The 23,302-nt window shown below is 51.0% G+C and overlaps 1 protein-coding gene across 3 annotated transcripts in view; it reads left to right on the top strand.

Moving 5' to 3' along the window:
• The window catches only part of BCORL1 (BCL6 corepressor like 1), a 112,203-nt gene that overhangs the window by 44,310 nt on the left and 44,591 nt on the right, over window positions 1-23,302 (top strand). For all 3 annotated transcript variants that reach the window (XM_073642207.1, XM_073642205.1, XM_073642208.1), the window contains exon 4: window positions 10,816-13,482. In XM_073642207.1, coding sequence (XP_073498308.1) covers window positions 10,816-13,482 — 2,667 coding nt within the window. The remainder of the gene's footprint in view (window positions 1-10,815; window positions 13,483-23,302) is intronic.

The raw sequence follows: 23,302 nt of genomic DNA, 5'->3' as shown, positions 1-23,302 counted from the left end.
ATCCCTCTGTGTGTAATGACTCTATATAATAGATCGCTCTGTGTGTAATGACTCTATATAATAGATCCCTCTGTGTGTAATGACTCTATATAATAGATCCCTCTGCGTGTAATGACTCTATATAATAGATCACTCTGTGTGTAATGACTCTATATAATAGACCCCTCTGTGTATAATGACTCTATATAATAGATCCCTCTGCGTGTAATGACTCTATATAATAGATCCCTCTGTGTGTAATGACTCTATATAATAGATCCCTCTGTGTGTAATGACTCTATATAATAGATCCCTCTGTGTGTAATGACTATATAATAGATCCCTCTGTGTGTAATGACTATATAATAGATCACTCTGTGTGTAATGACTCTATATAATAGATCACTCTGTGTGTAATGACTCTATATAATAGATCCCCTCTGTGTGTAATGACTCTATATAATATAGGAGCTTCACTTTTTGTATTGAAGAACTGAAATAAATTCACCTTTTGATGATATTCTAATATAGTGAGATGCAGCGGTATATGAAACAATCTAATGGCCCCATATCTATTTTGTGTCATCTGTTAGGATCCATTCATTACTCACTGATACTCGTCTGTCCTCCATCACTGCAGACATTATCTGATGGTGGAAGCGTTATTCTGTGTACCCGGGCATGGTGTTAGTTGTGTCTTTGATCAGCCATCTCATGGTGTGTTGATCAGCTGCTACTTTATCCACAAGCAGCTCCCACAATGCCCCTCATCCGATGGTTTAGTCTCTCCTATAAATTTAGAAGATGCATAAGGGGTAGCCACATTTTTTATACCCCCTTTTAACTATGCACTTTAAAGATAGTACACATTCACACTAAGCAATGTTTCCAAATGTTTTCACTCTCTCCCCTATAGTCCTTCACTTTCTACTAACCCCCCCTAATCCTTAAACTTCATAATCAACTGGTCATCTCTCCCTCCATCCCCCCCATCCATCTCACCTCCTCCTCAGAATTGTTTCTCAATATTCAATCCTGTGTCTCCAAACACAGACAGCCACCTCATGCTCTCTCCTGCTCCCACCTACTAACACTTTCTCTTCTCCTCCTCACTGCCGGCGACATCTCTCCACATCCCCACAGTCACTTCTACCTCTCATCCACTACCTGCCACAAATTTCCGTACCCCTTCTAACCTTATACCATTCACCCAGTCACCTCTTCTCCAGTCCCACTAACTGGAGCTCTAAGGAACGCTCGCTCCGTCGGCAAAAGACTTTCCTACATCCATGATCGTTTCATTACTAACAAACTCCTTCCTCGCCATCACCAAAACCTGGCTCACCCCCTCTGACAGAGCCTCTCCAGGTACACTTTCTTTATGGCGGGCCCCCCACCCTCCCCCCGCTCCAGCCGCAAGCATGACGGAGGAGTTGGTATCCTCCTGTCAGATAGCTGCTCCTTCACCCATATTCCACTGCCACCCTCCTTTACACTCCCCTCTTTTGAAGTGCACTGTGTGCGCATCTACTTCCCCTCTAACCTCCAACTGGCTGTCATTTACCGACCCCCAGGACCAACCACCACCTTCTTAGACCATTCACCACCTGGCTACTTCACTTCCTTTCCGCTGACATCCCCACTATCATCATGGGTGACTTCAACATCCCCACTGACACTTCCCTCTCATCTGTCTCTAAGCTTCTATCTCTCACTTCCTCCTTCTGCCTTACTCAATGGTCTTCCGCAGCCACTCACAAAGATGGTCACACACTGGACCTCATCACCCGCCTCTGTTCTCTATCCAACCTCTCTAACTCCCCTCCTTCCCTGTCTGATCACAACCTACTTTCATTCTCTTCCCTCTCCTCTCCAGGTCCTCAATCCCCACTCCACAAACTTACAAATCCTCGCAGAAATCTCAAACACCTTGACCTTCACTCAATCTCTGAATCCCTCCTCCCTCTTACCGACATTAGTTCCTTACATGATGCCGATCCTGCTGTCGCTTTATAAAACACCGCAACAGCTGCAGCTCTCAATTCAATCTCCCCCCTCACACATACCAAAGCTCGCACAATCAACAGACAACCCTGGCACACCAGCCTAACTAAAGAACTGAGACTGGCCTCCAGAGTTGCTTAGCGGAGATGGAAAAAGTCACGCTCCAATGAACTCTTCATCACATTCAAACAATCCCTCACTACCTTAAAGTCCACACTCACTGCAGCAAAACAAACCTACTTCTCATCTCACATATCCTTCCTGTCTCACAACCCTAAACAGCTATTTAACACTTTCAATTCTCTCCTCCGTCCACCAGCATCTCCTCCCTGTCCTCTCATCTCAGCCAAAGACTGTGCCTCATTCTTCAAACAGAAGATTGACACCATCAGACAAAGCTTTTGCCTAAAATCCTCACAGTCCTTCCTCGTATCTACTCAATCCTCCTCCTCCAAAACCAGCTTCTCCACCATTACAGAAGATCAAGCCTCTTCTTTACTCTCCAAATCACACCTCACTACCTGTGAACTCGACCCAATCCCATCCCACCTCATCCCTAACCTTACCACAGTCTTCATATCAACTCCTAACCCGCCTTTTCAACTTGTCACTAACAACTGGTGTCTTCCCCTCATGCTTCAAACATGCCGCAATCACACCCATCCTCAAAAAGCCCTCCCTTGACCCATCCTCCGTGTCTAGCTATCGCCCCATATCACTTCTCCCCTTTGCCTCAAAACTACTGAAACAACACGTCCATTCTGAGCTGTCCTCCCACCTCTCCTCCTGCTCCCTCTTTGACCGCCTACAATCTTGCTTCCGACCTACTAACTGCCAAATCCAAGCGACAATACTCCGTCCTCCTCCTCCTGGACCTGTCCTCCTCCTCCTGGACCTGTCCTCCTCCTCCTGGACCTGTCCTCCTCCTCCTGGACCTGTCATCTGCCTTCGACACAGTGGACCATTCCCTTTTCTCACAGACTCTCATCTCTCGGCATCACAGACTTAGCCCTATCCTGGATCTCCTCATACCTAACGGACCAGACATTCAGTGTCTCACACTCCACCTCCTCATCTCGCCCCTAAGGTTCAGTCCTAGGACCCCTCCTCTTCTCCATCTACACCTTCGGTCTGGGACAGCTCATAGTCTCATGGCTTTCAGTATCACCTCTATGCTGATGACACACAGATCTACCTCTCTGGACCTGATATCTCCTCCCTACTAACCAGAATCCCACAATGTCTGTCCGCCATCTCATCCTTCTTCTCTGACAGATTTCTAAAACTTAACATGGTTTGTATGTTCTTCCTGTGTTTGCGTGGGTTTCCCTTTTAGTATGTCTTTGGAGTGTGGGAGGAATGTAGATTGTGAGCCCCAATGGGGACAGTGCTGATAATGTCTGTAAATTGTCTGAATTGTAAAGCGCTGTGGAATATGTTGGCGCTATATAAATATTATTATTATGATTATTATTATTATTATAAACTGAATTCCTCATCTTTCCCCCCATCTCATTCATTCCCCCCATCTGACCTATCCATCAAAGAGAATGACTGCCTCGGGGTAACCCTGGACTCGGAACTCTCCTTCACACCACATATCCAAGCCCTTTCCACTTCCTGCCGACTCCAACTCAAAAATATCTCCCGGATCCGCACATTCCTCAACCACGAATCTGTAAAAAAACTAGTGCATGCCCTCATCATCTCCTGCCTCGACTACTGCAACCTCCTGCTCTGTGGCCTCCCCTCTAACACTCTCACACCCCTCCAGTCCATCCTAAACTCTGCTGCCCGACTAATCCACCTGTCCCCCCCACTATTCCCCAGCCTCTCCCCTCTGTCAATCCTCTCACTGTCTCCCTACTACCCAGAGACTCCAGCTCAAAACTCTAACCCTGGCATACAAAGCCATCCACAACCTGTCTCCCCCATGCATCTATGACCTAGTCTCCCGGTACATACCTGCACGCAACCTCCGATCCTCACAAGATCTCCTTCTCTACTCCCCTCTTATCTCCTCTTCCCACAATTGCATACAAGATTTCTCCCGTGCTTCCCCTCCTACTCTGGAACTCTCTACCCCAACATGTCAGACTCTCGCCTACCGTGGAAACCTTCAAAAAGAACCTGAAGACCCACCTCTTCCGACAAGCCTACAACCTGCAGTAACCCTCTCTCCACCATACCGCACCACGACCAGCCCTACCCTCACCTACTGTATCCTCACCCATCCCTTGTAGACTGTGAGCCCTCGCGTGCAGGGTCCTCACTCCACCATACCGCTGCATGACCAGCTCTACCCTCACCTACTGTATCCTCACCGATCCCTTGTAGACCATGAGCCCTCGCGGGCAGGGTCCTCACTCCACCATACCGCTGCATGACCAGCTCTACCCTCACCTACTGTATCCTCACCGATCCCTTGTAGACCATGAGCCCTCGCGGGCAGGGTCCTCACTCCACCATACCGCTGCATGACCAGCTCTGCCCTCACCTACTGTATCCTCACCCATCCCCTGTAGACTGTGAGCCCTTGCGGGCAGGGTCCTCGCTCCACCATACCGCTGCATGACCAGCCCTACCCTCATCTACTATATCCTCACCCATCCCTTGTAGACCGTGAGCCCTCGCGGGCTGGGTCCTCGCTCCACCATACCGCTGCATGACCAGCTCTGCCCTCACCTACTGTATCCTCACCCATCCCCTGTAGACTGTGAGCCCTTGCGGGCAGTGTCCTCGCTCCACCATACCGCTGCATGACCAGCTCTGCCCTCACCTACTGTATCCTCACCCATCCCTTGTAGACTGTGAGCCCTTGCGGGCAGGGTCCTCGCTCCACCATACCGCTGCATGACCAGCCCTACCCTCATCTACTATATCCTCACCCATCCCTTGTAGACCGTGAGCCCTCGCGGGCTGGGTCCTCGCTCCACCATACCGCTGCATGACCAGCTCTACCCTCACCTACTGTATCCTCACCCATCCCTTGTAGACTGTGAGCCCTCGTGGGCTGGGTCCTTACTCCACCATACCGCTGCACGACCAGCTCTACCCTCACCTACTGTATCCTCACCCATCCCTTGTAGACTGTGAGCCCTCGCGGGCAGGGTCCTCGCTCCACCATACCGCTGCATGACCAGCCCTACCCTCATCTACTATATCCTCACCCATCCCTTGTAGACCGTGAACCCTCACGGGCTGGGTCCTCGCTCCACCATACCGCTGCATGACCAGCTCTACCCTCACCTACTGTATCCTCACCCATCCCTTGTAGACTGTGAGCCCTCGCGGGCTGGGTCCTTGCTCCACCATACCGCTGCATGACCAGCCCTACTCTCATCTACTATAGCCTCACCCATCCCTTGTAGACTGTGAGCCCTCGCGGGCTGAGTCCTCGCTCCACCATACCGCTGCATGACCAGCTCTACCCTCACCTACTGTATCCTCACCCATCCCTTGTAGACTGTGAGCCCTCGCGGGCTGGGTCCTTACTCCACCATACCGCTGCATGACCAGCTTTACCCTCACCTACTGTATCCTCACCCATCCCTTGTAGACTGTGAGTCCTCGCGGGCAGGGTCCTCGCTCCACCATACCGCTGCACGACCAGCTCTACCCTCACCTACTGTATCCTCACCCATCCCTTGTAGACTGTGAGCCCTCGCGGGCAGGGTCCTCGCTCCACCATACCGCTGCATGACCAGCCCTACCCTCATCTACTATATCCTCACCCATCCCTTGTAGACCGTGAACCCTCACGGGCTGGGTCCTCGCTCCACCATACCGCTGCATGACCAGCTCTGCCCTCACCTACTGTATCCTCACCCATCCCTTGTAGACTGTGAGCCCTTGCGGGCAGGGTCCTCGCTCCACCATACCGCTGCATGACCAGCCCTACCCTCATCTACTATATCCTCACCCATCCCTTGTAGACCGTGAGCCCTCGCGGGCTGGGTCCTCGCTCCACCATACCGCTGCATGACCAGCTCTACCCTCACCTACTGTATCCTCACCCATCCCTTGTAGACTGTGAGCCCTCGCGGGCTGGGTCCTTACTCCACCATACCGCTGCATGACCAGCTTTACCCTCACCTACTGTATCCTCACCCATCCCTTGTAGACTGTGAGTCCTCGCGGGCAGGGTCCTCGCTCCACCATACCGCTGCACGACCAGCTCTACCCTCACCTACTGTATCCTCACCCATCCCTTGTAGACTGTGAGCCCTCGCGGGCAGGGTCCTCGCTCCACCATACCGCTGCATGACCAGCCCTACCCTCATCTACTATATCCTCACCCATCCCTTGTAGACCGTGAACCCTCACGGGCTGGGTCCTCGCTCCACCATACCGCTGCATGACCAGCTCTACCCTCACCTACTGTATCCTCACCCATCCCTTGTAGACTGTGAGCCCTCGCGGGCTGGGTCCTTGCTCCACCATACCGCTGCATGACCAGCCCTACTCTCATCTACTATATCCTCACCCATCCCTTGTAGACTGTGAGCCCTCGCGGGCTGAGTCCTCGCTCCACCATATCGCTGCATGACCAGCTCTACCCTCACCTACTGTATCCTCACCCATCCCTTGTAGACTGTGAGCCCTCGCGGGCTGGGTCCTTACTCCACCATACCGCTGCATGACCAGCTTTACCCTCACCTACTGTATCCTCACCCATCCCTTGTAGACTGTGAGTCCTCGCGGGCAGGGTCCTCGCTCCACCATACCGCTGCACGACCAGCTCTACCCTCACCTACTGTATCCTCACCCATCCCTTGTAGACTGTGAGCCCTCGCGGGCAGGGTCCTCGCTCCACCATACCGCTGCATGACCAGCCCTACCCTCATCTACTATATCCTCACCCATCCCTTGTAGACCGTGAACCCTCACGGGCTGGGTCCTCGCTCCACCATACCGCTGCATGACCAGCTCTACCCTCACCTACTGTATCCTCACCCATCCCTTGTAGACTGTGAGCCCTCGCGGGCTGGGTCCTCGCTCCACCATACCGCTGCATGACCAGCCCTACCCTCATCTACTATATCCTCACCCATCCCTTGTAGACTGTGAGCCCTCGCGGGCTGAGTCCTCGCTCCACCATACCGCTGCATGACCAGCTCTACCCTCATCTACTATATCCTCACCCATCCCTTGTAGACTGTGAGCCCTCGTGGGCTGGGTCCTTGCTCCACCACATTACTGCATGACCAGCCCTACCCTCATCTACTGTATCCTCACCCATCCCTTGTAGACTGTGAGCCCTCGCGGGCAGGGTCCTTGCTCCACCACATTACTGCATGACCAGCTCTGCCCTCACCTACTGTATCCTCACCCATCCCTTGTAGACTGTGAGCCCACGCGGGCAGGGTCCTCGCTCCACCATACTGCTACACGACCAGCTCTACCCTCACCTACTGCATCCTCACCCATCCCTTGTAGACTGTGAGGCCTCGCGGGCAGGGTCATCGCTCCACCATACCGCTGCACGACCAGCTCTACCCTCACCTACTGTATCCTCACCCATCCCTTGTAGACTGTGAGCCCTCGCGGGCAGGGTCCTCGCTCCTCCTTTACCAGCCGCCGTCACGTTTGTGTTCAAGATTATTGTAATTGTTTTTGTCATGTAAACCTTGATCACATGTAAAGCGCCATGGAATAAATGGCGCTATAATAATATGCAGTCAGCTCTGTGCAGAATCTCGGGGCCATATATATCTTTTACTACATAAATAGCTTAATGTTGAGGTGAGTCTGAGAGAAACATCAGCTGACGTTGGAGCGATGACTGTTGTTGTAGATGACGACTATGAAAGGGAACATTTTCCTATCAAATTTTTCAATAGCTTAACCCCATCAGGCGCCAAGTCATTGCCTTAGACTTAAGGTGGGCCCCATTATTATGTTGTTGAGAAATTTGAATACAAAACGAGGACTCTGCAATGGTGCAGGATTAGCTGTAACATCATTGAATAGAAATGTTCTTGAGGCAGAGATCGTCACAGGACCAGCTGAAGGTGATAGGGCATACAGAGAGATTTCCACCCCATCTGCCCTGGGCAATCCACTTTCTAAATTTGCGAATGTCTCTGTAATCTTCTAAATTTTATTTTTGTTTTCCATAATGCCATTTACTAATTTATTAATTTATGACAACTTTGTTGTTTATCGTGCTCAAAAGTTTACATACCCCGGCAGAATTTTTCCTTTCTTGGCCTTGTTTCAGAGAATATGAATGATAACCACAAATGGAGAAAAAGGTTTTTTGTTATTGGTTGGGTGAAGCCATTTATTGTGTTTTCTCTTTTTAAATCTTAATGACAACCAAAAAAATCCAAATGACCCTGATCAAAAGTTCACATACCCTGGTGATTTTGGCCTGATTACATGCACAGAATTTGTCACAAATGGGCTTGAATGGCTACTAAAGGTAACATCCTCACCTGTGACCTGTTTGCTTGTAATCAGTGTGTGTGCATAAAAGCTGAGTGAGTTTCTGGGATCCAGACAGACTCTTGCATCTTTCATCCAGCCACTGATGTTTCTGGATTGTGAGTCATGGGGGAAGCAAAGGAATTGTCAACGGATCTACGGGAAAAGGTAGCTGAACTGTATAACACAGGAAAGGGATACAAAAAATATCCAAGGAATTGATAATGCCAGTCAGCAGCGTTCAAACTGTGATTAACCAATGGAAAACCAGGGGCTCTGTAAAAACCAAACCACGGTCAGGTAGACCAACAAAGATTTCGGCCACAACTGCCAGGAAAATTGTTCAGGATGAAAGAAAAACCCAACTTGGATTTCTAGCACATGCATTATTGTACAATGGAAATCCCTTAATAAAACTTCATATTTCTGGAACCTCTCCCAACTTAAAAAAAACAAATTACATTTCTGGATTCCCCGAATTTAAATATTTATTTCATAAGCAGGTTGATTCTGTATTGTAGCGTTAAGTTTTGAGTTACCGTATATACCCAAGTATAAGCCGACCTGAGTATAAGCCGAGGCACTAATTTTACCACAAAAAAACTGTGAAAAAACGTATTGACTCGAGTATAAGCCTAGGGTGGGAAATGCAGCAGCTACTAGTAAATTTCCCCATCCTGGTATGCATGGCGCCCTTACCCAAATCCTGGTATGTATGACACCCCTCATCCCCAATCCTGCTGTGCATGGCCCCCTCTTCCCCAATCCTGGTATGCATGGCCCACTCATCCCCAATCCTGCTATGCATGACCCCCTCATCCCCAATCCTGCTATGCATGGCCCCTCATCCCCAATACTGGTATGTATGGCACCCCCTCATCCCCCAATCCTGGTATGCAGGGCCCCCCTCATCCCCAATCCTGGTATGCAGGGCCCCCCTCATCCCCAATCCTGGTATGTATGGCTCCCCTCATCCCCCAATGCTAGTATGCATGGCACCCCTCACCCCCAATCCTGGTATGCATGGCCCCCCTCATCCCCAGTGCTGGTATGCATGACACCCCTCATCCCCCAATGCTGGTATGCATGGCCCCCCTCATCCCCAATCCTGGTATGCATGGCACCCCTCATCCCCAATCCTGGTATGCATGGCCCCCCTCATCCCCAATCCTGGTATGCATGGCCCCCCTCATCCCCAATCCTGGTATGCATGGCACCCCTTATCCTCAATCCTGGTATGCATGCTTCCCATCCTGGTAAGAATGGCCCCATCTTTGTATGCATGGCCCTCTCGTCCCCAATCCTGGTATACATGGCCACCCCACATCACTGCACTCATGAAAAAATTAAACATTTCTATTCACCTTCCTTCCTCCCCTGTGCTCTGCTCCAGCGCTGCATCCTGTTCTGCCAGCAGCTCATGTCAGCATCTGAGCAGCGCATGACGTCACTGCCATGTGCCCTCAGACGCCGAGGTGAGCTGCGGGGATATTCGCTCCTCTCCACGCCCATGTGAGTGGAGAAGAGTGAATATTCATACTCTCTAATTTCGGGCACGGAGGATCGCTGAGCCGCTGCAGCGCTGCTGACACTGTGTGCCCGCTATTAAAGAAATGAATATTCACTACTCTCCACTCCCATGGACGTGGAGAAGAGTGAATATTCATTTACCTTTTAGCAGCGGGAACACGTAGCTGCAGCAGCCGGCTACTGCGTGTGCCCCCTCCGCCGCAACCCTCCCCACCACGATCCACCACCGGAATGTATATACTCGAGTATATACGGTAACCAGAAAAGAACAGATCAGTAGAAGCTGTGTTGGTAATGGCAGAGCCAGAGTAAATCGGACTCACCTCAACATTAAGCTCTTTATGTAGTAAGATATCTTTTGCATTTCCAAGTGATTTCACAAAAACCTGGGATATGAACAAGGGTTTGTAGACTTTTTATATCCACTGTACATGCACATCCACTCCTCAGCATGGACACACGGAGATTTCTGCTCGTGGCTCATTCTCCAGACTGAATACATCCAGAGGTTTTGGGAATGTTATTAACATTGTTCCATCACTTGCAGCTCAGTGACGTCTCCATCCGGTGACCCCCTGGGGCTCCGGGCCCGACGCGAACCCCCTGGGGCTCCGGGCCCGACGCGAACCCCCTGGGGCTCCGGGCCCGACGCGAACCCCCTGGGGCTCCGGGCCCGACGCGAACCCCCTGCGGCTCCGGGCCCGACGCGAACCCCCTGCGGCTCCGGGCCCGACGCGAACCCCCTGCGGCTCCGGGCCCGACGCGAACCCCCTGCGGCTCCGGGCCCGACGCGAACCCCCTGCGGCTCCGGGCCCGACGCGAACCCCCTGCGGCTCCAGTACATGCTGCTGATTCCTTCTTTCTCTTTTTCAGGTGGATTTAATACCTGCATCCAACCAAAGTGATGCCCTGATGCTGCAGGAGGTCGGTGCTACACAGGTGGAGACTGGGCAGAAACCAGAGGACAAACCGCCAGATGGAGCAGAACCAGAGGCAGCCGGCACCATCTCGCCTTCTAAAGCTTGTAGTAATCTGTTCCGGCCCCAGGGGAAAGTGGTCACAAAAGCAGCGACGGAGAATCCGATCCTTGCTGCTCCGAGCCGGCACAGTAAGAAGAGCGAAGCTTCGAGGCCTCTGGCACCAGAGAAGGCTGCAGGCCTTGAGCCCCCGGCCGCCTCGATGGCCGATGTGGACTCTGCTGGAAAGCAGAATGCTCTCCTGGCCCCCGGAATACAGATGGCCGGCCCGCCGGTGGATGCGTCTCACGCCGTTGTGTCCTCGGGGTTTCCCTTCACTATGAGCAGAATCTGCTTCCCCACCACTCAGGTCCCCAATGTGCAGAAGCTTCCTCTTACTTTCCCACCCGGTGCCGTTTTGACGCCGAGCCAACCCCTAGTGTACATTCCGCCCCCCAACTGTGGACAGCCCCTCAGTGTGACTACCTTGCCCACCACATTTGGGGTGACATCGACTCTGACCCTTCCCATCATGCCCCATCACGCCTTGACAGAGCAATGTCTTCTGCGGACTCCTTCAGAGCTGCAGTCACACACGTTCGCTTCACCAGTGGGTCGACCGCTGACAACAGACACTAAAGTGGTCTCTGCAGAGATGACGAAGCCGGCGAGCACGGCCACCCCTTCTGCTCCCCTCACTACCAGCAATATCAGCCCTGTTGTGGACGGGCCGCCCGTCTGCACCGATGCCCCCGCCACTACCCTGTCAGCTCTGCAGACTCTGTCCGCACACCCCACCATCCCCGTCGTCAGTGTCGCACTCGCTTCCTACTCCAGAACGCCTATCCTAGAACCACAGAATGATTCCTCCTCGTCATCCTCAGTCTCCCCATTAAAGTCTCCTCCGCAGTTAGAAAGGGAGATGCTGTCTCCCCAGGACTCGTATGAAATGCCTTTGGATCTGTCCTCCAAGTCTCACCGTCATAAACATGTTCCACCTAACCAACGCAAGACCCCACCGATGCCAGTGTTAACCCCCGTGCACACCAGTGGGAAAGCCTCACTGTCCACCGTTCTGTCCCGGTCTGATCCTAGCACTACGAGTCCGGCCACGGTCAGCTTCACCAGCAGCAGTGTTAGCCAGAACCTCCGGGGAGTCCCTCCGCTGGTGGTGTTCCCAGACTTTTTAAGAAACGGAGATCAGCTTTCATCACAGATCGTCGGAACATCTGGATCTTGGATGAAGAGTTCTGCCGCTCTCATTAGTACTATACCTGGCACTTATGTTGGCGTGGCCAACCCGGTGCCGGCCTCTCTGCTGCTGAACAAAGACTCTAGCTTGAGCCTCAGCTCAGACTCGCGCCATTTGGCAAAGCAGGAGCCAATATCCATAATTGACCAGGGAGAGCCAAAAATCTCAGGGTCATGTGGCAAGAAAAATAGCCAGCCGGGCGTAGATAGCCTGCAGCCCACAGAAAAGCGGCAGCATGGACGTCCTACGGCAGTGAACTCTCTATGTTCTTCAAAGGACTGGACGTTAGCTGGGCAAGGGTCCGTGCACCCCAAGTGTCCCTTAAATGGGAAGCCCAGCAATTCTCAGGTTCTGCCCATTAGTTGGTCTCCATACCATCAGACATCAGTGCTGTCCATTGGCATACCAGCCTCAGGCACACTCCATCCAAACCAGGGCTCTCACCAGAGACTGCCCGTCGGTGAGTTCACTCTATTTTCCAGCATTCTTCCAACAGAATCCAAGGTGACGCCTCCGAAAAGTGCAGGAGATTCTATACTAAGTTCTCAGCAAAAGCCTGCGACGACGCCAGCCCACGAGCAGGACCCGCCGGCTACTGCAAAGACTTGTCAATCTGCTCCTAGGCCTCGGAAAACTCACACAAACAAAACATTGCTCGCACCAAAACCCGCTGCAGGGAAATCTGCGCTATACCTCCAGTCCGGCATCGCTGACCCAGCGGACGGCAATGTGGATGGTAAGCAGGCGTCTGACCAGAGCGCCTCGCTGCACACAACGTCCAACAAGCCAAACTGCAAAGACGACAAGATCCGGCCACCTAAGCTCAGCTGCAGCCGAAAGACACTTGGGGACACAAAGCCAAAAAACAAAGTTTTGGCCTCCTACATGACTAACAACCCCCTGGCTGTGGCTCAGCGAAAAGACAGTGGTCAATGTCTGCCTTTAAGTCAGGAGGGCAGCAAAAAGGACGCCAAGAGCGACAAATCACCGGATCAGCCAGTGCATCGTAAGCGTGGCCTCAAAAAAGCCCAGGCTTCCCCGGACAGCCGGCATTGTGTGCAGGAGGTCGACTTGAGCAAAGTCAAGATCGAGAGGGTGGACGATGATGAGAACTTTGGCTGCCTGCCATCCTTTAGCAGTCCATCATGGTCGCCTGTGGATATGCCACCAATCACCAAAGTCAAGGCCAAGGTTAAGAAAGAGCCCGGTGCACGAGGTCGGTCAAAGCGCCTAGAAGAGGTCGCACCCAGCAAGCCAGCAGCCCCGAAGGCCAGGAGTAAAGTAAAAGGCGAGGACGTGGACGGAAGCATGCAGCCATCGCACAAGAGAAAGGTGAGCGGCCGCTGACGGACATGTATAGTTTACCATGCTTGAACTCATGCGTTCTCTCACCATACACGTCTGACTGGGGGGGAGGCAGGGGCAGGTGGGCCACAGATGTAGCCGGGTCTTGTATCTGGAGGAGCTGCCAACCTCACTCTAAGGGTTAATGACCTTCTGGATATAGGGTAGCCGGCAATGAACCATGCAGCAGAAAGTGACACGAAACAGAAGATGGTGACTGCACGGTCCCAAGACTGGCCCCCGACCCTCAACCCAGCCCCATAGCCGGCACTACATGTGAATACGGGACCATCTGGCCGTACTACAACCCCCTCTGTCACAAAATCCTTGGAAATCTCACCTGAATGGTGGGCTGGGCGGGAAGGAGCAGAGGTAATGTGAATGATCCCCTGGTGTTAGGCTGCATGACAACCTTTCCACTATGGCAGATTCCTCCTCCAGGTTATAGGCGGATTCTTTATTGTGGTCCTTCATTGTCCCGAGGTGTAATGACAACGTGAAGGAGACTCCAATCAGGGAAGTTCACCGTCAGGGTGGTGCTTTATAGAGGTCGTGGCTCAGAGCTCGTACAAATACCGTGCCGGTAACCACCATAGCTTCCACCAGTGCCGAGAGTGGATCTAAGCCATGCTCCGCCCCTGGAGTAGAGCAGACGGATCTGTGCAGAGAGTGGATCCAAGCCATGATCCACCACTGGAGCAGGACAGATGGATCTGTGCCGAGAGTGTATCCAAGCCATGATCCGCCTCTGGAGCAGAGCACACGGATCTGTGCAGAGAGTGGATCCAAGCCATGATCCGCCTCTGGAGCAGAGCAGACGCATCTGTGCAGAGAGTGGATCCAAGCCATGCGCCACCCCTGGAGCAGAGCAGACTCATCTGTGCCGAGAGTGGATCCAAGCCATGCTCCACCCCTGGAGCAGAGCAGACGGCTCTGTGCCGAGAGTGTATCCAAGCCATGATCCGCCTCTGGAGCAGAGCACACGAATCTGTGCAGAGAGTGAATTCAAGCCATGATCCGCCTCTGGAGCAGAGCAGACGCATCTGTGCAGAGAGTGGATCCAAGCCATGATCCGCCTCTGGAGCAGAGCACACGGATCTGTGCAGAGAGTGGATCCAAGCCATGCTCCACCCCTGGAGTAGAGCAGACGGATCTGTGCCAAGAGTGGATCCAGGCCATGCTCCACCCCTGGAGCAGAGCAGACAGATCTGTGCAGAGAGTGGATCCAAGCCATGATCCGCCTCTGGAGTAGAGCAGACGGATCTGTGCAGAGAGTGGATCCAATCAATGCTCCACCCCTGGAGTAGAGCAGACGGCTCTGTGCAGAGAGTGGATCCAAGCCATGATCCGCCTCTGGAGTAGAGCAGATGGATCTGTGCAGAGAGTGGATCCAAGCCATGATCCGCCACCCTGGAGTAGAGCAGACGGATCTGTGCAGAGAGTGGATCCAAGCCATGATCTGCCCCTGGAGCAGAGCAGACAGATCTGTGCCGAGAGTGGATCCAAGCCATGATCTGCCCCTGGAGCAGAGCAGACGGATCTGTGCCGAGAGTGGATCCAAGCCATGCTCCACCCCTGGAGTAGAGCAGACGGATCTGTGCAGAGAGTGGATACTAGCCATGATCCGCCCCTGGAGTTGAGCAGACGGATCTGTGCCGAGAGTGGATCCAAGCCATGCTCCACCCCTGGAGTAGAGCAGACGGATCTGTGCAGAGAGTGGATCCAAGCCATGCTCCACCCCTGGAGCAGAGCAGACGGATCTGTGCAGAGAATGGATCCAAGCCATGCTCCACCCCTGGAGCAGAGCAGACGGATCTGTGCAGAGAGTGGATCCAAGCCATGCTCCACCCCTGGAGCAGAGCAGACGGATCTGTGCAGAGAGTGGATCCAAGCCATGATCCGCCTCTGGAGCAGAGCAGACGGATCTGTGCAGAGAGTGGATCCAAGCCATGATCCGCCTCTGGAGCAGAGCAGAAGGATCTGTGCAGAGAGTGGATCCAAGCCATGATCCGCCTCTGGAGCAGAGCAGACGGATCTGTGCAGAGAGTGGATCCAAGCCATGATCCGCCTCTGGAGCAGAGCAGATGCATCTGTGCCGAGAGTAGATTCAAGCCATGATCCACCCCTGGAGCAGAGCAGACGGATCTGTGCAGAGAGTGGATCCAAGCCGTGCTCCACCCCTGGAGCAGAGCAGGCGGATCTGTGCCGAGAGTGGATCCAAGCCATGCTCCACCCCTGGAGCAGAGCAGATTTAGCTGTGCCGAGAGTGGATCCAAGCCATGCTCCACCCCTGGAGCAGAGCAGATTTAGCTGTGCCGAGAGTGGATCCAAACCACGATCCGCATTTGGAGCAGAGCAGACGGATCTGTGCCGAGAGTGGACCCAAGCCATGATCCGCCTCTAGAGCAGAGCAGACAAATCTGTGCAGAGAGTGGATCCAAGCCATGATCCGCCCCTGGAGCAGAGCAGATTTATCTGTGCCGAGAGTGGATCCAAGCCATGCTCCGCCCCTGGAGCAGAGCAGACGGATCTGTGCAGAGAGTGGATCCAAGCCATGATCCGCCTCTGGAGTAGAGCAGATGAATCTGTGCAGAGAGTGGATCCAAGCCATGATCCGCCCCTGGAGTAGAGCAGACTGCTCTGTGCAGAGAGTGGATCCAAGCCATGCTCCGCCCCTGGAGCAGAGCAGACGGATCTGTGCCGAGAGTGGATCCAAGCCATGCTCCGCCCCTGGAGCAGAGCAGACGGATCTGTGCAGAGAGTGGATCCAAGCCATGATCCGCCCCTGCAGTAGAGCAGACGGATCTGTGCAGAGAGTGGATCCAAGCCATGCTCCACCCCTGGAGCAGAGCAGACGGATCTGTGCAGAGAGTGGATCCAAGCCATGCTCCACCCCTGGACCAGAGCAGACGGATCTGTGCAGAGAGTGGATCCAAGCCATGATCCGCCTCTGGAGCAGAGCAGACGGATCTGTGCAGAGAGTGGATCCAAGCCATGATCCGCCCCTGGAGTAGAGCAGACGGATCTGTGCAGAGAGTGGATCCAAGCCATGATCCGCCTCTGGAGTAGAGCAGACGGATCTGTGCCGAGAGTGGATCCAAGCCATGATCCGCCTCTGGAGTAGAGCAGACGGATCTGTGCCGAGAGTGGATCCAAGCCATGCTCCGCCCCGGGAGTAGAGCAGACGGATCTGTGCAGAGAGTGGATCCAAGCCATGCTCCACCCCTGGAGCAGAGCAGACGGATCTGTGCAGACAGTGGATCCAAGCCATGCTCCACCCCTGGAGCAGAGCAGACGGATCTGTGCAGAGAGTGGATCCAAGCCATGATCCGCCTCTGGAGCAGAGCAGACGGATCTGTGCAGAGAGTGGATCCAAGCCATGATCCGCCCCTGGAGCAGAGCAGACGGATCTGTGCAGAGAGTGGATCCAAGCCATGATCCACCCCTGGAGCAGAGCAGATTTATCTGCAGAGAGTGGATCCAAACCATGATCCGCCTTTGGAGCAGAGCAGACGGATCTGTGCAGAGAGTGGATCCAAACCATGATCCGCCCCTGGAGCAGAGCAGATTTATCTGTGCCGAGAGTGGATCCAAGCCATGCTCCACCCCTGGAGTAGAGTAGACGGATCTGTGCAGAGAGTGGATCCAAACTATGATCCACCCCTGGAGCAGAGCAGACGGATCTGTGCCGAGAGTGGATCCAAGCCATGATCCGCCTCTGGAGCACAGCAGACGGATCTGTGCCGAGAGTGGATCCAAGACATGATCCGCCCCTAGAGCAGACAGATCTGTGCAGAGAGTGGATCCAAGCCATGATCCGCCTCTGGAGCAGAACAGATTTATCTGTGCCTAGAGTGGATCCAAGCCATGATCCGCCCCTGGAGCAGAGCAGACGGATCTATGCCGAGAGTGGATCCAAGCCATGATCCGCCTCTGGAGCACAGCAGACGGATCTGTGCCGAGAGTGGATCCAAACCATGATCCGCCTTTGGAGCAGAGCAGACAGATCTGTGCAGTGAAGGATCGCACTTCTCTATCTGCGTCTGATGGAGGAGTCTGGTGATTCCTGGAGGACATTACCCCCTTGACTGCATTGTGAGAGGGCTCCATCCCGTGTAACATAGGAGAGGCTTCCATCCCGTGTAACATAGGAGAGGCCTCCAACCTGTGTAATATAGGAGAGGCCTCCAACCTGTGTAATATAGGAGAGGCCTCTCCATCCTGTGTAATATAGGAGAGGCCTCCATCCTGTGTAATATAGGAGAGGCCTCCAACCTGTGTAATATAGGAGAGGCCTTCAACCTGTGTAATATAGGAGAGGCCTCCATCCTGTGTAATATAGGAGAGGACTCCATCCTGTGTAATATAGGAGAGGACTCCATCCCGTGTAATATAGGAGAGGCTTCCATCCTGTGTAATATAGGAGAGGCCTCCATCCTGTGTAATATAGGAGAGGACTCCATCCTGTGTAATATAGAAGAGGCCTCCATCCTGTGTAATATAGGAGAGGCGTCCATCCCGTGTAACATAGGAGAGGCGTCCATCCCGTGTAACATAGGAGAGGCCTCCATCCCGTGTAATATAGGAGAGGCCTCCATCCAATGTAATATAGGAGAGGCCTCCATCCTGTGTAATATAGGAGAGGCCTCCATCCCGTGTAATATAGGAGAGGCCTCCGTCCCGTGTAATATAGGAGAGGCCTCCGTCCCGTGTAATATAGGAGAGGCCTCCGTCCCGTGTAATATAGGAGAGGCCTCCGTCCCGTGTAATATAGGAGAGGCCTCCGTCCCGTGTAATATAGGAGAGGCCTCCGTCCCGTGTAATATAGGAGAGGCCTCCGTCCCGTGTAATATAGGAGAGGCCTCCGTCCCGTGTTATATAGGAGAGGCCTCCATCCCGTGTAATATACAGTGCTGGCCAAAAGTATTGGCACCCCTGCAATTCTGTCAGATAATACTCAGTTTCTTGCAATCACAAATTCTTTGGTCTTATTCTCTTCATTTAATTTGCTTGCAAGGAAAAAACACAAGAGAATGAAGCAAAAATCAAATCATTGATCATTTCACACAAAACTCCAAAAATGGACCGGACAAAAGTATTGGCACCCTCAGCCTAATACTTGGTTGCACAACCTTTAGCCAAAATAACTGGGAACAACCGCTTCCGGTAACCATCAGTGAGTTTCTTACAATGCTCTGCTGGAATTGTAGACCATTCTTCTTTGGCAAACTGCTCCAGGTCCCTGATATTTGAAGGGTGCCTTCTCCAAACTGCCATTTTGAGATCTCTCCACAGGTGTTCTATGGGATTCAGGTCTGGACTCATTGCTGGCCACCTTAGAAGTCTCCAGTGCTTGCTCTCAAACCATTTTATAGTGCTTTTGGAAGTGTGTTTTGGGTCATTGTCCTGCTGGAAGACCCATGACCTCTGAGGGAGACCCAGCTTTCTCACACTGGGCCCTACATTATGCTGCAAAATTTGTTGGTAGTCTTCAGACTTCATAATGCCATGCACACGGTCAAGCAGTCCAGTGCCAGAGGCAGCAAAGCAACCCCAAAACATCAGGGAACCTCCGCCATGTTTGACTGTAGGGACCGTGTTCTTTTCTTTGAATGCCTCTTTTTTTTCCTGTACACTCTATATTGATGCTTTTTCCCAAAAAGCTCTACTTTTGTCTCATCTGACCAGAGAACATTCTTCTAAAACGTTTTAGGCTTTCTCAGGTAAGTTTTGGCAAACTCCAGCCTGGCTTTTTTATGTCTCGGGGTAAGAAGTGGGGTCTTCCTGGGTATCCTACCATACAGTCCCTTTTCATTCAGACGCCGACGGATAGTACGGGTTGACACTGTTGTACCCTCGGACTGCAGGGCAGCTTGAACTTGTTTGGATGTTAGTCAAGGTTCTTTATCCACCATCCGCACAATCTTGCTTTGAAATCTCTCGTCAATTTTTCTTTTCCGTCCACATCTAGGGAGGTTAGCCACAGTGCCATGGGCTTTACACTTCTTGATGACACTGCGCACGGAAGACACAGGAACATTCAGGTCTTTGGAGATGGACTTGTAGCCTTGAGATTGCTCATGCTTCCTCACAATTTGGTTTCTCAAGTCCTCAGACAGTTCTTTGGTCTTCTTTCTTTTCTCCATGCTCAATGTGGTACACACAAGGACACAGGACAGAGGTTGAGTCAACTTTAATCCATGTTAACTGGCTGCAAGTGTGATTTAGTTATTGCCAACACCTGTTAGGTGCCACAGGTAAGTTACAGGTGCTGTTAATTACACCAATTAGAGAAGCATCACATGATTCTTCAAAGGGTGCCAATACTTTTGTCCACCCCCTTTTTTAGGTTTGGTGTGGAATTATATCCAATTTGGCTTTAGGACAATTCTTTTTGTGTTTTTTCATTGAAGACAAATTAAATGAAGAGAATAATACCAAAGAATTTGTGATTGCAATCATTTTCAGGAAGAAACTGAGTATTATCTGACAGAATTGCAGGGGTGCCAATACTTTTGGCCAGCACTGTATATCATTCTCTGATATAACTGCAGGTCATCTCTTATGATGCCCTCGTATATAGTTGTGCTCAAAAGCTTACATACCCCGGCAGAATTTTTCCTTTCTTGGCCTTGTTTCAGAGAATATGAATGATAACAAAAAACCTTTTGCTCCCCTCATGGTTATTGGTTGGGTGAAGCCATTTATTGTCAAACTACTGTGTTTTCTCTTTTTCAATCTGTCAGGGATTGCAGACAGCGACGACACCGGGGAGATCACGCGATATCTCGCGGTTGCCGTCATGCTGTCAGTATTTCATCCGGAATCGCGAGCACACAATCCAGACTACTCGCTACGTGGATATCGGCAAGCGACCAGTGAGAGTATGGCGTCACACCTCTGGTTTCCAAAGCCTGAAATCCATGTTTACGCCCTCCTTACCATCACTGTCAGCTTCACGATAGCCCAATTATTATTATTCTCTGCCACCAATGTCCAGATTTATAATATAGTACAGGCCTGGCCGGACCCCTGTGTTTTGGTAGTGTATATGGCTTCGGGGGAGGGAACGATTACAGAACAAAGGAAACAGAACTATTAAATTTTTTTATTTAGTCTAAAATGGAGGCAGTGTTAAAGAAAAATATATGCAAGGATATTACAAAGGAGACATTTAAAATACATAATCAGTTACATAAAATAAACAGGATAAAAGAAGAAAAACTTACACTATACAGTTCGCAGGGACGAATCGGCATAGATGGAGGAGGGGCTCCCCAGTTGATTTGAGCGTTATCGAACGCGACCCGTAGCTTATAATCCTTATACCCCCTGGCAATGAGTGCTCCTGTATTCTCTATGGGTTCTCTTATACCTAAGGGGAGATCTGGCCACACGTCTCTTGTGGTGACGTCATGTGGGTCTTCAGCCTGTACATTATTAAAAACTCTAACTTCTGCAATAACTCATCACTCGTTGGTCGCAGAAGCTTGTAAACGACACCATTTTTTCCCTTATGATTTTATCTTCAGTTAGAGACCACACATCGCATAGCTGCAGTCTGCTATTCTGGTGTTCTTGTGCTACAGCATTAGGTATTGTTTTTCAGTTCCAGAAAAATATCCCTATCATTCCCTAGTTGATTCTATCTCTAAAGATATAAGTTTCTTTATTATCGGACGCATGGACCTTACAATATTTCATATTACGTTTCCGAGTCAGCGTGTCTGCAAATTTTCCTCGGGAAGCAGCCTCACGGTTACACGCAAATTAGTGCAAGCCTGCATTTAATTACCTCCTGCGTCTTTCAGGGACAAGATGCTTGCTTCCTAATGAAGTTTAACACTCCTTGGCTGGCATTTGTTTGTGTAAGCTATTTCTCAGGCATTTGTTAATTGGGGCTTTTGTGCTGAGCAAAAGGGAAATGAGGGAGGTGGGGTGAAGAGAGGTTTGGGAGGAATAGTTAATATCCATGACAGACTTTCAATATTCCTCAATATTTCCCTGACATTAATATCTCCCTGACAAAATCTTAATGACAACCAAAAACATCCAAATGACCCTGATCAAAAGTTCACACACCCTGGTGATTTTGGCCTGATAACATGCACAGAATTTGACACAAATGGGTTTGAATGGCTACTAAAGGTAACATCCTTACCTGTGACCTGTTTGCTTGTAATCAATGTGTGTGCATAAAAGCTGAGTAAGTTTCTGGGATCCAGACAGATTCTTGCATCTCTCATCCAGCCACTGACACTTCTGGATTGTGAGTCATGGGGAAAGCAAAAGAATTGTCAACGGATCTACGGGAAAAGGTAGTTGAACTGTATTACACAGGAAAGGGATACAAAAAGATATCCAAGGAATTGACAATGCCAGTCCGCAGCGTTCAAACTGTGATTAACAAATGGAAAATCAGGGGCTCTGTAAAAACCAAACCATGGTCAGGTAGACAAACAAAAATTTCGGCCACAACTGCCAGGAAAATTGTTCAGGATGCAAAGAAAAACCCACAAATAACATCAGCTGAAATTCTGGACTCTCTGAAAACTAGCGGTGTGGCTGTTTTAAGATGCACAATAAGGAGGCACTTGAAGATAAATGGGCTGCATTGTCGAGTCGCCAGAAGAAAGCCATTACTGCGCAAATGCCACAAAGTATCTCGCCTACAATACGCCAAACAACACAGAGACAAGCCTCAAAACTTCTGGAACAAGATAATTTGGAGTGATGAGACAAATTGAACTTTTTGGCCACAACCATAAACGTTACATTTGCAGAGAGGTCAACAAGGCCTACGATGAAAGGAACACCATTCCTACATTAAAGCACGGAGGTGGATGGCTGATGTTTTGGGGATGTGTGCGCTACAAAGGCACAGGAAACTTGGTAAGAGTTGAAGGAAAGATGAATGCACCACGTTATCAGCAAATACTGGAGGCAAATTTGCACTCATCAGCCCGGAAGCTGCGCATGGGACGTACTTGGCCGTTCCAACATGATAACGATCCAAAACAAAAGGCCAAGTCGACCTGTCATTGGCTACAGCAGAACAAAGTGAAGGTTCTGGAGTGGCCATCTCAGACTCCTGACCTCAATATCATTGAGCAACTCTGGGGAGATCTCAAGCGCGCAGTTCATACTAGAGAGCCCAGGAATTTACAGGAACTGGAGGCTTTTTACCAAGAAGAATGAGCAGCTTTACCATCTGAGAAAATAACCTCATCCACAACTACCACAAAAGACTTCAAGCTGTCATTGATGTTAGAGGGGGCAATACACGGGATTAAGAACTGGGGTATGGGAACTTCTGATCAGGGTCATTTGGATGTTTTTAGTTATCATTAAGATTTAAAAAGAGAAAACACAGTAGTTTGACAATAAATGGCTTCACCCAACCAATAACCATGAGTGGAGAAAGTTTTTTTTTGTTATCATTCATATTCTCTGAAACAAGGACAAGAAAGGAAAAATTCTGCCAGGGTGTGTAAACTTTTGAGCACAACTGTATATCACTACCGATGTCAGACGTACCGGACGGTAGTTACCCAGATCCACCTTCTTACCTTTCTTATATTTCGGTACCACATCGGCCTCCTCCAATCCAGTTATATAATGTAGACACTTGTATAACAGATCCAGTATTGGTGAACGCGGTGGATACCAGGCTCACTGAAACCATCATACCTTTTTCTTCTCTAGGACTGGGACTGTTGTTCTTTTGGACACTTGAGTCCTTTTTTTTTTTTTCTTCCCCCTTCTCACTTGTGCAGTCGGCGTTCACTGATGAAGGTCCTGATTGTCA

Source organism: Phyllobates terribilis, unplaced genomic scaffold (genome assembly GCF_046119375.1).
Source record: "Phyllobates terribilis strain yellow unplaced genomic scaffold, ASM4611937v1 Scaffold_7__3_contigs__length_470593459, whole genome shotgun sequence".
Lineage (NCBI taxonomy): Eukaryota > Metazoa > Chordata > Amphibia > Anura > Dendrobatidae > Phyllobates > Phyllobates terribilis.
Note: the sequence above shows the minus strand (reverse complement) of the source record. Positions and strands in the feature narration are given on the sequence as shown.